Source organism: Hetaerina americana, unplaced genomic scaffold (genome assembly GCF_022747635.1).
Source record: "Hetaerina americana unplaced genomic scaffold, ioHetAmer1.1.p SCAF_7, whole genome shotgun sequence".
Taxonomy (NCBI): Eukaryota; Metazoa; Arthropoda; class Insecta; order Odonata; family Calopterygidae; genus Hetaerina; species Hetaerina americana.
The window spans coordinates 31344167-31356442 of NW_027287316.1; the positions used below are offsets into that span (position 1 = coordinate 31344167).

Here is a 12276-nt window from a genome sequence, read left to right on the forward strand (position 1 = left end):
CCATCACCTTGTCGGCTGCTTTTACTGTCTTTACCTTCTGCAGAGCTGGATCACCTTCAAAAACCAACTGTTTCAACCAATCTTTTGTCTCTAAAGTGTAGTAGTGTGTCCATGTTTCGTCCTCAGCTCTGATCAACCGACAATACCGACAGCTAACCAACCTCTGAATTGACCTCACGATTACATTTATTCTGCTTTGAGATCAAACTTGGCACCCAACTTGCCGAGATTTGTTGCACACCCACTTTTTTGTGCAAAATTGAAAAGACTGTACCTCATAATATACCTTTGGCTTTAACTAATTCCCAAATTTTGATTCATCGATCACCATATGGTGCATTTTGCCTATAATTTTGCAGGAAGTCATTTGTACTAGTTATCCCAAATGATTTTCATCATTTGTGGATATATGGCCGTGTTTAAACTCATTGACCCAATCGTAAACAGTTGCCAATACAGGAACAGGTGTGCCATGAACTTCATCCAACTCAAATTTGATCTCTCTCAGTGTTAACCTTTTAATGAAAGTGTTAAATCACTGCCCAAAACTCATTATTTTCCATTTCTTTAAATAAAAAAGTTTCTTCCTGCAATTGATTATGGAAATGAAACGACATGATGGATACAGCGGAAACTTTAGGAGCAGTGTAGTGAGAGCTGAGGCTTTCTGAAGGCAAACCTTTTCTAATACTACTATTGCCATCTCTTGGATTTTCTAAGGAGTCATTGAATGACCCACATGTGTAATGTATTTCATTATAATTATTTTTGGGCAGAGATGATGCATTACTGTATGTATTTGATAAATTAAATTTAAATTCTAAGTATTTATTCATATGAATAATGACATATTAAATGAGTTACTAAAAGCAGGATATTGAAACGCATTACCCATCTCAGGATAAGTAGCGATGGAATATACTATTGAAGTATTTTCAACTTGTAATATTATTAATCACTAATTTAACCTTATCGTGTGATTTTATATGGTGAATGTGGCTCTGTATTGAAATTGGACTAGTCATTAATCTGACTGTTCTTAGGATGCCTGAAGTTCTCATCACTTTTGTCATGCGGGTAGAGAATGGGGATGGAGCAGGATTTGCTTCTAATAGATGGTCATATTTCTTCAGGCCACCCAGAGGGCAGCAGTCCATTCCCTTCATCCCATAGCCCTGCTGCTGCTGTCGGTGGAACATCCAATTGGCCTGGCTCACCAGGAATGCCCAGACCTTCACCTGTGGGGAGACCACTGCAGTCCCTTCAAAGTCCTCAGTCGCAGGAGTATACAAAAGCAGGCAAGTTTTAGTTTTGTTTTTTTGATGAACTTATGGTCAACTTCAGCAAAATTGTTTCATTAGTTTTGCTGATGTGACTCTTTATGCATGAGAAATATTTAGACCTTCCATGGAAAGGTGTATGACTATTGAAGTTAAAATCTATTAAAATTGAATCGGTTTTGCTGAATCAAGCTATCCAGTGATCCTGTGAATTCTTTCATTATTTTTTGGTCTATTATTTATTAATTAATATTACTACAGTTGGATTGTTCAGTTCCAAATTTTGATCTTATTCATGAGAAATTTATCATATGAATTAGTTTCTGATACAGTGAAAAGTTAATTACATGTCTGTATTAAATGATCTTATTATTAAAACATGAATCTCAACTAAATTTACTCGCAATGAAAGGCCACATGTTTTAATTTGACATGGCTCATTCAGTATGCGTGGCCTATTTTCAATGAAAAATGATATTTCTATTGAGAAACTATACATTGTTTTGAAAACTAAAGTAAACTCCATGAAAAATAAGTTTTAATCCTTTCTTGTCAAATTAAAATTATATGCACGTATCACATCAGTCTTTATGTAGGGTTCTGGAACGATTTCTTGAGAGGTGAATTGTTGATTAGGATAGTGTGTTAGTCAATGTACTAGCTTCCCACCTGAAGGGCCCAGGTTTGAATCCCAGGGGTGGCAGAATTTTTCAGTGGTATCCTGATCCCTATTTGGGATACTTTGTGACAAGCACTTTGAGTATGGCATTCATCAGATTTTATGTTACCCTGTGGACCCCTTGGTGCCTATTGTTAAGAGCAGGCCAATGCTGATTCTGGGTTTTTCTCCACCCTTCCTTAAATCTTTAAACATCTTACCCCAACCGAATTATGGAACTATCTCTAATGGCATGAATGACCTCAGCTGTCGGTTGCTTCCAATAATAACTACCATTGAAATTGATTTGGGTGTATTCATACTGAATTTTTTCCTGAGTGATTCAGTATTTAATCGTCCCAAGTTGCCCTATTTGTTGAGTACTACATGCATTACCACTTTAGAATTGTAATTTCATTTCATTGCCGGGCCCAGTGGTGGCGGGGTAACATCCTCGTCTGCCAACTCAAAGGTCATAGTTTTGATTCCTGCCTGGGTGGGTTTTCCTCCACCTAGGGTTTGGATGTTTGTAATTGTGTCCATTGTTAAATTAATCTTTGTTAATATTCTGTTGTAAATACCGTAAAGTGCAGTTTTTGGATTAATGCTAAATAAATAAATAATAAATTTACAATATTTACCCTCAGATATTTGGTAAAGGATATAAAATGTCATCACATAGGTGCATATGTTATTTCATAACAGAAATGTAAAATTAATCTATATCTACATATTTATTACTGAGGATCCAGTTGTAGATATTGTTGGATAATAAGTGAATAAATGTATGTCACAAAATTTAATTCACAAATTGGAACTATTTCTGTGTTAATCGTAATGCATCTGTTTTTGTTGTCATTGGTGTAAATTGTACACTCTGCACGCATTGAACACAATACGATTTACATTTACTCACTGGCCATTCCCCTGAAGTCAGAAAAAGATGACAAAGGTGCCAGTCCTGTTATCGAAATCCACATTTGCAGCATGAATGTGGATTTCTGATTAGGTATTCTAATTCTTCAGTTTAGGAATTCTGACCTGCCCTCATAACTCTATTGATATTCAAAAGTTGAAGTTTTAAGAACTTTATTTTATACTTCTCAGAATCTGTTACAGAGATCAGAATTTTTCATAAGGTCTCGGTAATATATGTATTTGAAATATTTTTGCACCTTCTGTCATGAGTAATATTCTCATCTGAAATGTTTGTTGAATGGAATTATAAAGTACATTAAAAGGTGATAAATTTAAAATCTAAATTTAACAGTTAAATTATTTGATAAAATTAAATTTTTGAATAAAATATCATGCATGGTAGAGGGGAATAATTTGTGTAGTCTGACAACTGATTATAATAAAAAATGAAATGCAGTAATTTCATACTTGAAAAATTATTCTCCATGACTGGGTTGATTTTAATATGAAGAATAATTGTTACCCTGTAACATTCCTGCATATTAGGGAATGACTCCAAATAATTAACTCTTTCAGCACTGCCTTTGGTTTCTTGAATACACGATGAAAAATATAAAAATCACTTTAAAAAATTGATCAAATCTCATTGAAAAATCACTGATGTAATAACTTGAATCCCGATATAAACATGAATCATAAGCTAATGGTTCTGTTTAACAATCACTTTTCATATTGTTCATTTTGCATCTGCTCTTAGGTTTAGGCATTCACCACCACCATCACATGGGGTCCGGTGCAGGGTCCACACGTGTCCTCCCCCAGAGGCCTTGGGCAGGAGCGATTCCAACTTTGATAACCCAAGAGGCTTTGGAAGTCCTGTGTTCGCCGTGCCCGCACCCGCAGTATGGGGGAGGGCCAGTTGGTGGTGCCCAGCTTGGTCGAGGGGCTGTGGGTGGTGACATGTCCCCAATCGAGAGGTTCCTTGGATGTGTCTACATGAGGCGCCAACTTCAACGCTTTGTTCAGACGGATGAGTGTGTGAGTACTGATGCAATTATGCTTTTTTACATGAAATGGATTCCACAGCTGCTGCTGTTGTTTAAAATGCATTGAATGGTTTTTAAAAGGCCCAAAATTGGTGTGATTCAGCTGGTCTTGTTTCCGTAGCATTTTGTGTGCCAAACAGTATTCTGTTTTATTATCTACTTGTAACGCTCCATCACACGGCAGAAATTGCATAATTTTATTCTCATTATACAGCAAGGCAATCATAGCTTCCTTGGTTATTTGCTTTGGACTGGTGATGGAGGGGAATAAGGGGGAGACTTAGTCCTGGCCCCCAAGCTAGAGATTGACCACATGCTTACAATTGAATTTGTGACTTAAGGGGTGCTCAAAATCAAGGCCCCAAAATTTGTCACCAGAATTGCATCCAACACTCCCTTTGGTGTTGGATGCCTTGGTATCTTTCCATCCATTATTCTCAGCCTCTTTCATCTATCTTGTCTGTTTATTGGAAATATAATATCCCCAAGGCTTGAAGGGTGCTCTGTTTCACATTCATCAGTTGAGTCAAATGATTGATTTCTATTTCTTTTATTTCAGGTTTCGTTTCTTCAGAGCAATGAGCAAAATGTTGTGCATTTCAAATCTGAAACTCTCCAGTGCAGGGTGGGTCTCAATCCCCAACACCTGCAGTCACTCCATATCAAAATACAGCCAACCCCAGAGCACAAGGACACATGGAGCATGGAGGAATTCCAGGTGATTGTTTCTCTATTAGTCATTAATTATCCCAATTAATCAGGAATTGCAAGATATTAGAAGTATTATTGTATTTACCAAAGGAAGTTTTAACCTTTTTAAAACTTTTAAATAATATTCGTGCCCAATTCAAGCATGATTCATTGTTTTTATAAGAATGATTTTGTTATTTCTGTTTGAGATAAATGTTACCCCATTAATCCAAATATTTTATGAGGCATAAGAGATCTTATAAAGTTGGTGTTATTAAAAATATCAATATTAAAATCTTACAGTATTTAGGGCTAGGGAGAAAAAAATATTTACACAGTACAAGTTGATGCTTTACATATTAATTACCATATTTTCCCATCAATAATGCACACATTATGTCAAACACGCCACTGGAACTTTGTAGTTATCATGAATTTGTATAGATACAGCGTGCCCAGAATATAGAATTTCCTCTGGAAATTCATTCAGGTATTCCATTCACTCCCTCAATTTGTGAACTAAAATACTTGTGTGTGTGCTCATTATTTTAAAAAACTGTGCTTTATCGTGGGTAATAACTCAATATTAACTTATTCCTGATGAGCTGGAAATTAATATTTTCTTGAGCCAAATCGCATACTTGGAGGTTTTTTTTAAATAAAACATTAAATTTCTGTGGATAACTTACCCTTGTAAACATTACACCCTTAATGAAATAGAGTAATTGAAGAATATAGTGCAGCAATTAAAGTTTCAATTTTTATTGAAAAACTTGTCATCTCTATATTTAAATGTGTGCGGTATGTTGTGGTGTTAAAACTTGTTGTCTAAAGTGAAGTTTCAGAAATTCAGGGAGATGTATCAAAGGGGAGATTATCGTTGAAGAAGTACAGGAATATTAAAGGCATTGTTCCTAGTTCTTGTTTGAAGAATGTTCTCCTCTGTTGTGCTTGAATTGTAAATGTGAATCCAAGTACAACATGCCCTTGAAAGTGCAAGAAATCGCTGAAGCTGTAGGGATATCATCTGAACGGGTATATCTCATTTTAACAGTGGAATTGAATATGAGAAAATTATGTGCTAGATGGATGCCGCCACTCTTGATGCAGGATTGCAAATGCATCAGAATGGAAATTCCCCAACAATGTTTGTCCTGTTTTAAGAGCAACCAACAAGATTTTCTGTGCCAGTTTGTGACCGTGGTTGAAATTTGGCTCCACTACTATACCACAGAGACAAAACAGCAGCCAAAGCCGTGGAAACATGTTGATTCACCATCTCCAAGAAAAGCAAAGGCAATGCAGTTGGCCGGAAAGGTAATGGCTTTGGTTTTCTGAGATGTGAAAGGGGTTCTGCTGATAGATTTTCTTCTCACTGGTCAAACATTTACTGAATAGTACAATGCTAACCTCCTGGACCAACTACAGCAAAAGATACACGAAAAAGAGCCAGTTACGGTAAGAAAGAAATTCATCTTTCATCGAGATTGCCAACATACAACTGTCGTTGACATGGCAAAAATATGTGAACTAAGGTACAAATTGCTGTCACACCCGCCTTATTCAGGTCCATCAGATTTCCATCTCTTCCCCAGGTTCAAAATTTTCCTTAGTGGACGTAGATTCTCTTTTAACAAAGAACTTACTGCCAAAGTAGATGGGCATTTAGCAAGCCTGAAGGAATCTAATTTTCGAGATAGGATCAAGACATTGGAACATTGCTGAGCCAAATGCATCAGTGTACAGGGAGACTACGTTGAAAAATAAAATAGTTTCACTGAGGTAAGTCGTTTATTTCTATTCCATTCCAAGAACCTATCAAATTACCCATGCACATTTTTTTTAGATTTCCCCTAATGCATAAAGTTGAGGTATTACACAAGTGTTCTCACTCAGGTGAATGTAAAATTCGTATCAAAATTGTTGACCCTTTCAGTGTTTGCACAATTTAATGTTTATGATATTTTTTTGTCAATTTTAGGTTATGGAGAAATTTTTTGACACAAGAGTGGCTGTTCCCCCCTACAAGCCGAATGCTCTGTGTGGATTTGTACGAATGCTGAATGTCCCTGTAAATGTCCTGAGAGATTTTGTGTCCATTATGCGTCTTGAGCTGGCAGGTCCCTCTGCCCTGGGGGGCTCCCTTAAATGGGCTGTCCAGTGGAGTCTGCGAATCCCTCCATCAGCCACTCCCATAGTTCCCATTGGAATGGCTGGTCTCCTCGTGTGTCGGAACAAAATACTTTTCTTTGTGAGTATGACTTTTTGTGTATTTTCCATCTTCTTTGTACACTTACATGAAAACATTGGAGCCTTGGCAGGGTGTGATTATTTCTTTCTCAAATTGGAGGACAGTGAAAAAATTCTTTGTGTAGGCATATTGATTGTTTACATATTATAGGTTTAGGAAGTCAATATTACTATAGATAGAAGAAATAAGTTACATTATTTTTAGTAAATGTAGTGAAATGAATCAGAAATTTCTGTATTTCCAATCAGCCAATGTAAATGTTGGTTTAATAGGTGAAGTTATAGTTCGGTTAATGTGGCCCCATGTCATTTGAAATTCATAATCAGATTAGGAGGACCAGTTCCATTCCTTGTGCCCCCTTAAGTCCCACAGGAAGAAAGATCTTGTACCCATAATATAGAATAGAGGTGCCTTGAGATATCACCTGAATTTGAATCCAGGCCCTTCAGTCAGAATTCAAATACTTATTCTACTTTTTTTACTCCTTTTACTTTCTGGAAGCATTAATTTCTAATTTTTAAACTTGATGAATTTGTATTGCACCATTTCATTAAACATTTATATAAATTGTAATGTGCCAACATAATTCATCTTTGTCCCTCTTAATTGGAGGATAACCTTACTCAGGGTTTGGATATCGTAAGGGGCAGTGTATGCAAAGGTTGTGAAATGTTAAGCGATTTTTGTGACTCTTCATTTCAGCTTCATATAACACGCATTGGCATTTCATACGGGCCTGGAGTGGAGCCAGCATCCTTAGTCCTTCCATTGGTTTATGATGTCAGCACCAACCTCACACAGTTGGCTGAGAAGAGGGAGCCTGGTCCAGCCTCTGCCACGACTGCCGCCAGTCTTCAGTTAAAACGTTTTGCTGAATTTGGGGGTGGTGGTGCAGGCGAGGCTTGCTCTTTGTTTCCAGCTGTTCGAGACCTCCTGGCGAATCTCACTCTCCCATCCGACCCCCAGCAAGGGGTTGTTCCAGGACAGGTGATTGTTATCAATGTATAGGTTTTAGTATAACTTGCATCAGGAATAGGCCTTGGGATTTAGAATTAAACTTTTTAGTAATCATTTTTCTGTATATTGTTTTTTTTACATGATCCTGTCTGATTGTTTTCATGATGTAAAGCTGAATAATCTCAATATTCACTGTAGGGAAAATTCAAAGAAATGATTGATGAACATTTGCAGGCCAATTCAGAAAGAATCATATTTTAAATTCCGATGCCATGATAGTTACTCTTCATCACCACAGCTTACAACCATAGTATTTTTACCATAACTAAAATAGAGCACTCAATGAATATTCTTGATTAGATGCCATCATGAAATTTTTTGAACGTGAAATAAAAATTTACCATTGTTGTCTTAGTAAAGTCTCATTCTTTCTTGCACTACTTAGTTAAACAGCACCACTGGTGTTGAAAATAAAATTGAATTGGAAGCATGGACATAATCATCTGAACCTCCTTTATTTGACCCATTTTAGCTATAGGATCAAACTTCCCTTGGTTCTAGGCAACTTAGATGACTTATTTTGCACAAAGCGTTTGTGTGGATTTTGAGTGGCTATTAATGGGAACAAGTAAACTCTGTACTAATATGAAAAGAACCAATCGTCTAAATTCAATGCAGCAGCTTTAGCAGCATGAATGGTTGTCTAAATTAGTCTTAAAATATATAACTTAGCTTACCAAAGTAGTACCATTTTTTGGAGTGTAATGTATATATAATGATATTTAATGTATATAAACGTTTAGAGTATAATGCACCTTAGTATTATCTGGGTATTGAACTATCTATTATGATCCTTAAAAATTCATTCGATATTGAAAGAAGCAAGACGTTATACTTATTTTGCCTTTTGATATGCTTCATATGCCTTCAGTCAAACAAAAGCACTCCGTATGTTTGTCTTTTGGGTGAAGTGTTTCAATTTCTTGCCAATATGTTTTGTTTTTTTCTGGCTCTATTGAATTTGTTCCCCGAATTTTCCATGATCAGGAGTTGACCATATTTTATTTTGCTTGGCCAGGTTGCATCTCCTGGCGTTGGTGGTCCACCATCTGTTGGCCCACCGACGCCTCAAGGTACACCCGGTGGCATGCAGATGCACTCGCCCATGCCAATGCAGGCCCCTTACCATCCCTCGGGCCATCCCCAAGCCCAGCAGATGGGGGCTATGGGAGCCCATGGCATGATGCAGCAGTGATGTATGCCCCTAGGGGGGGGGGTGGGGGTTTCTTTCCGTGTAGATAGGCACACTTCCTGACTGACTCATCTGTTACTCAAAAGTATTCACACGACAACACTGGGGAAGTCAAACTTGTTATTTATTTATGCCGATGTATATTTTTGGACAGAGTCTACTTGTAGCTGTCTGAAAACTTGTTTGTAATTACCAGAATAACATTTATCATTCATTGATTGATATGATTTTTATAATATTGTTTATGATGATAAATGCACTTCTGATGTGCTTTTATTTTTCACAGTATTGGGAAATAAAAAACATTCAAACATCTCTGCTGAGAGAGTATTCTGGAATTTATAACCTTGACCATTATCCATCATGATTACCTTGGATTCTCAACTAGTATCTTCTGAAACTTACCTATGTAATATAATAGAACTCAAGTGCAATTCATTAAGCGCCAAAATACTTTGATGTTATGGTGACGAAGAGACAGGGAGACTTTCCAGTAGAAAACCATGGAATTAGTATGTGGACATTATAAGTGGTTAAGAATTGGTTTGATTTGCAATATTAGGTGTAGTAACCATTTGAAATAATGGAATGGCATTTACAGAAGAGAATGTTTGGCCACTGGTGTATTTCTGGCTTAGTGGTGAGGTTTTTTTGCCGAGGTTGGGGCATATTCTCACCGATTTTCTAGCAAGATTTAATTTGAATATTAGGGATGTTTCTCACACCACAAAGAGTACATCCTCACCATGTGACCATTGCAATCAGGATTACTGGTGTTGAGCACCTTCTTATTAGTTGAAGTAGCTGCCATTCTCATCAAGGTAAGTTTTTGATTCACCCAGGGTTTAATTACTGCTGAATACTAAGCCACACATAGCTCCTAAGTAATGTTGTTTTCACTAACTGAAACCTAAGTAGAGATCAGATACACTGAAGAGTATCAAAGGTCCCATGAAATGCTTTCAAATCGAAGCATTATATGTACCTGATTGCCCAATGCTATAGCATACATATTTAGTATGCTCAAGTAACTGGAATGCCCCAAGAAATCCTTATTTTGCCAAAACTAAACAGATAATGATTTGAAACTATGAAGAAGACTACTGTAAAATGATTCACAGGAACCTGTCTTACATGCATAGTTTCAATTATTCTGTGCGCGATGAAGATACTTATTGATTTTTCACATTGTAGATGGGTCTTGCATATAAATATCTCATGGAGCGTACCTAAATAAATTGCAATAGGAAAGGTGATCAGTGGAAAATGATGTGGAAAATCCTATCACACTTGAATAGTTTTATCTACTCACTGTTCTGGTTAATTAATTTATTCATCGCAACATTTTTACGTACAGGTGTTACCGTAAATAAACAATATGGACCAAAAGCTGGTATAGTTTTTGGTAAGTAGGAATGTACCTTAATTCAAACTCAATAAACACTATGACTATATGATTATCAGAAAATTTGTGTATTGCAGTATAGACAACCCAATATCATACCTTTTTGTAATATATTATACGTGCGATTCATGATAATTGTTCTCATCTCTGAAATTTCCCCAGCTATAATGTTCACAAGTTGGCCAACACTTGGATCGTGTTAGTAAATAGTTTTGTCTTTAATTATCAAGGAAAAGAGTGGGATAAAAATGTTAGGGTGGAATTCAATTTACACAATATTTAGATTGATCCCCTACATTTCCTTATCAGTACTGTCACAGTCTGCTGTACAACAGATGCTTACGTAGAAAGTCTTTCCTTATTAGGTCACCTTATGCAGCTGTTGGGGGCTGTAGAACCTCTTGCACCACAATTTCTAGATGTCTATTCCTGGAGATGAGATTCATTATGAGACAAGGAATTTGTGCTGTTCAAATGAAATAAAAAGAAACATACAACAAAGGTTAAGGAACAAGTACTCAGGATGAATCAAGAAAAATGTAAAACTAAGGAGCAGAGAGTGGGTGAACATATTTGGTAAGGGTGTGGAGGAGTGAACAGCTTTAATTAATAGAAATATAATGATAACAGGACTGCTTTCAAGTTAAATCATAAGTACCTAGTACCTGGAAGGGTTGTGTATGATAAGGTTTCAGTGTGTTGAATTTTTATATTCCTTCTGTATGGAATAGGTCGTTGAGGGTTCAAAATATTTTCAATCATTAAGCTGCCAAATCCATTGCCTTGATTTATCTGAAAATATGTTACAATCCAAATTGCCCACTTACATTTCTAGAAAAAGCATCAAATCTCATTCCCCGAAATGTGGCTGATGAAAGCTGCAGTATATTTTGTATAATACTAAAATGCTCTGTAGATGAAACCTGTAAGAGCTTATAAATTGAGAAGTGGACTTGATGTTGGACGGATGGCCTCAGACATTATTATTATTAAAACTCGCATGTGCGGATAGACAATGCCAGGTGGCACTCAAGTCCCAAGTATTACAATCAAACTTGCCTTGGTATAATAACATGACATCTCAAATCCAATCAATATCACAAAAGATAATAAATAAATCAGTCAGAAAAAATACACTTAAAGGAAACTTCTAAACACCAATCTCTAACATAAAAAAAAGAAAAAATCCCATCTCATTAACAGTTTCCCATTCAACGAGAAAAAAATCAAAACTAAGCTGTTACATACAATTTTACTCAACACTCAGCTAAAATTATTGTATAAATTGTTTACATCTTTTCTTTTAAGTCTTTACACTGTTAGGAAAGGGTGCAAATATTTTTCCAGGTAAACTGTTCCAATCAACAATTGTTTTATTAAGAAATGAAATTTTTTTTATTTGCTCTTTGTGCCCGGCATTTTACCTTGAATTTGTGATCATTCCTCCGTATAAAATTTGGATTTCTCGCCTCTTTCCTTAGTTCTGACCAAGCTTTCTCTTCCTTCATAATGGGGAACATACCGCAAAGTCAGCTTATTTTTCTTCGACTTTGTAAAGGTTCCCAGCCCAGCGTTTTTATCATTTCAGTCACACTCTCCTTCCTCCTATGCTTCCCCAGTACATATCTGCCAGCCTTTCTTTGCACCTTCTCCAGTTTTGTAATATGTCCTTCTTCGTGAGGGTCCCATACAAGTGATGAGTACTCTAAAATTGGTCTTACCAGGGTCTTATATGCCTTTTCTTTCATTGATCTAATGCTCTTTTTGAGGTTTTTCTTCACCTAATTCAGAGTTTTGAAAGCTAACCCTAAATCCTGGG

The 12276-nt window shown here is 36.4% G+C and overlaps 1 protein-coding gene across 1 annotated transcript in view; it reads left to right on the forward strand.

Moving 5' to 3' along the window:
* The window catches only part of MED14 (mediator complex subunit 14), a 37360-nt gene extending 28002 nt beyond the window's left edge, over window positions 1-9358 (forward strand). The window contains exons 19-24 of the mRNA XM_071594910.1: window positions 1134-1298; window positions 3614-3894; window positions 4462-4620; window positions 6574-6843; window positions 7546-7830; window positions 8879-9358. Coding sequence (XP_071451011.1) covers window positions 1134-1298; window positions 3614-3894; window positions 4462-4620; window positions 6574-6843; window positions 7546-7830; window positions 8879-9055 — 1337 coding nt within the window. The 3' untranslated portion in view covers window positions 9056-9358. The remainder of the gene's footprint in view (window positions 1-1133; window positions 1299-3613; window positions 3895-4461; window positions 4621-6573; window positions 6844-7545; window positions 7831-8878) is intronic.
* The last annotated feature ends 2918 nt before the right edge of the window (window positions 9359-12276 follow it).